At 63.3% G+C, this 2,157-nt stretch overlaps 1 protein-coding gene across 1 annotated transcript; it reads right to left on the reverse strand.

The window, feature by feature from the left end:
• Positions 1-438: 438 nt before the first annotated feature.
• Positions 439-1,621, reverse strand: KRTCAP2 (keratinocyte associated protein 2; the record flags this gene model as incomplete). The annotated part of the gene is made up of 3 exons (XM_014310750.2): positions 439-643; positions 1,254-1,320; positions 1,552-1,621. Coding segments are annotated over 3 exons (258 nt in total), but the record flags the coding sequence as incomplete, so codon positions are not given.
• Between the last annotated feature and the right edge of the window lie 536 nt (positions 1,622-2,157).

Consider the following 2,157-nt stretch of genomic DNA (forward strand, 5'->3'; position numbering starts at 1 on the left):
CCCGCGGCGGGGGCCGCAGGAAGCATCTGGTTTCCTCCACGTCCGGCCGGAGGGGTGCCAGGGAGCCGGCGTGGGAGCGAGTCCTGCCCGCCCTCCCACGGCTGCGGGAACCGCGCCGTTCCCACCCCCCCTCCCCAGCCCCGGTGTCGTGAGGAGGGCACAGACGAAGTCTGTGATGCCCTGCCAAGGGCAGCAGCCTGAGCTGTGCCAGCACAGCTGGGGCTGGACCCCCAGAGCCCCCTGCCCACTCCAGTCTGCTCCCATCCTGGCTGGGCTGGGATTTTCCTCCCTGGCAGCTCTGGGCACACAAGGTGCCAGCAGCAAATCTCCCACCCTGGGCATCCCAGAACCTACCCCAGGCTCCAGGGCCACTTCCAGCAACACTGGCACACAGCGGGGCCAGAACTGGGCTGGCAGCTGGCACAGGGGACAAGGAGCTACAAAGAAATGGCTTTATTGGGCAGGGGGAGGTCCTGGATCGGCCACAGGGAGGGGGCTGCCCCAGGAAGGGGCAGCAGGACATCAATTTCTCTTCCTGCCCTTGCCAACAGCCTTGGCAGGAGGAGCGACGGGCGCTGTGGACTGGTAGAGAGTGGAGGAGATCTTGTTGATGTAGTAGAGACCCACCATGGAGAAGATGAGGCTACGAGGGCACAAGGGAAGAGGCTGCTCAGCTGCTGGGGGCAGGAACATGCCAGGCTCACCCCAACACCTTGCCCCTGGATCCCACTCTCCTGCCCTTCCCAAACAATTTCCCCTAGATCCCACTCTCCTGCCCTTCCTAAACCAACAATTTCTCCTTGGATCCCACTCTCCTGCCCTTCCCAAATACCTTCCCTTGGATCCCACTCTTCTGCCCTTCATAAACCAAGTTTCCCCCTGCCCTTCCTGAACCAATTTCCCCCTGGATCCCTCTCTCCTGCCCTTCCTAAACCAACAAACCAACAATTTCCATTGGATCCCACTCTCCTGCCCTTCCCACACACCTTCCCTTGGATCCCTCTCTCCTGCCCTTCCTAAACCAACAATTTCCTTTGGATATCACTCTCCTGCCCTTCCCAAACCAACAATTTCCCGCTGGATCCCACTCCCCTGCCCTTCCCAAACACCTTCCCTCAGATCCCACTCTCCTCCCCTTCCCACCAGCCCCCTGATGCTCCCTGCCCAGCCTCCTGCCCCCCTCCCAGTGTCCCCCGTGCCCCCTCAGTGTCCCCTCGGTCACTCCCACCCCCCCAGGGCACCTCAGGACCTACCAGGTGGTCACACAGACCCTGTGGATGAGGCCAGAGGCGAACAGGGCCAGCAGGAGGCAGGTGAGGACTGTGGAGAACCAGGAGACACACACGGTGCTGCAGGGCTGGCCCCGGGGATGGAGGGACAGCACCATTCCCCCCCAGACTCAGGAGAAGCTCCCCCCGCCACCATCCAGTGGCACTGCTGGGGCACCCCCAGCCCTTTGGCCACCCCCGTGTCCCCTCCAGTGGCACTGCTGGGGCACCCCCAGCCCTTTGGCCACCCCCGTGTCCCCTCCTGGGCTCCCCCATCACTCACTCTCAGGGAATATCTTGGCCTGGAAGCCCTTCCCAAAGATGAGGTTCTCCAGGTTGTTGAAGGCCTGGGGGTGGAGTTAAGGCACACAACGGGATCCTGCTGTCCCCATTTCCCACCCTCCCGGCCCTCTGCAGGGAAGGGCCCTCCGGAAAGTGTCAGGGACAGTTTGGGGGTGCAGTGAGGCCCAAAGGGGTGCAATGGGGGGAGGGCATCAGGCCCAGTTTGGGGGTGCAATGGGGAGGGCAGCAGGGCCACTTTGGGGGTGCAATGGGGGCCAAAGGGAGGGGTGCAATAGGGGGCACCAGGCCCAGTTTGGGGGTGCAATGGGGGCCATAGGGGGGTGTAATGGGGGGAGGGCACCAAGACCACTTTGGGGGTGCAATGGGGGCCATAGGAGTGCAGTGGGGAGGACAACAGGCCCAGTTTGGGGGTGCAGTGAGGACTAAAGGGGGTGCAACGGGGGAAGGGCACCAGGCCCAGTTTGGGGGTGCAGTGAGGCCCATAGGGGTGCAATGGGGAGGGCATCAAGGCGAGTTTGGGGGTGCAGCCAGGCCCAGTTTGGGGGTGTAATGGGGAGGGCATCAGGCCCAGCTTGGGGGTGCAATG

The sequence above is a fragment of the Geospiza fortis genome, unplaced genomic scaffold (genome assembly GCF_000277835.1).
Source record: "Geospiza fortis unplaced genomic scaffold, GeoFor_1.0 scaffold313, whole genome shotgun sequence".
NCBI classification, from domain to species: domain Eukaryota; kingdom Metazoa; phylum Chordata; class Aves; order Passeriformes; family Thraupidae; genus Geospiza; species Geospiza fortis.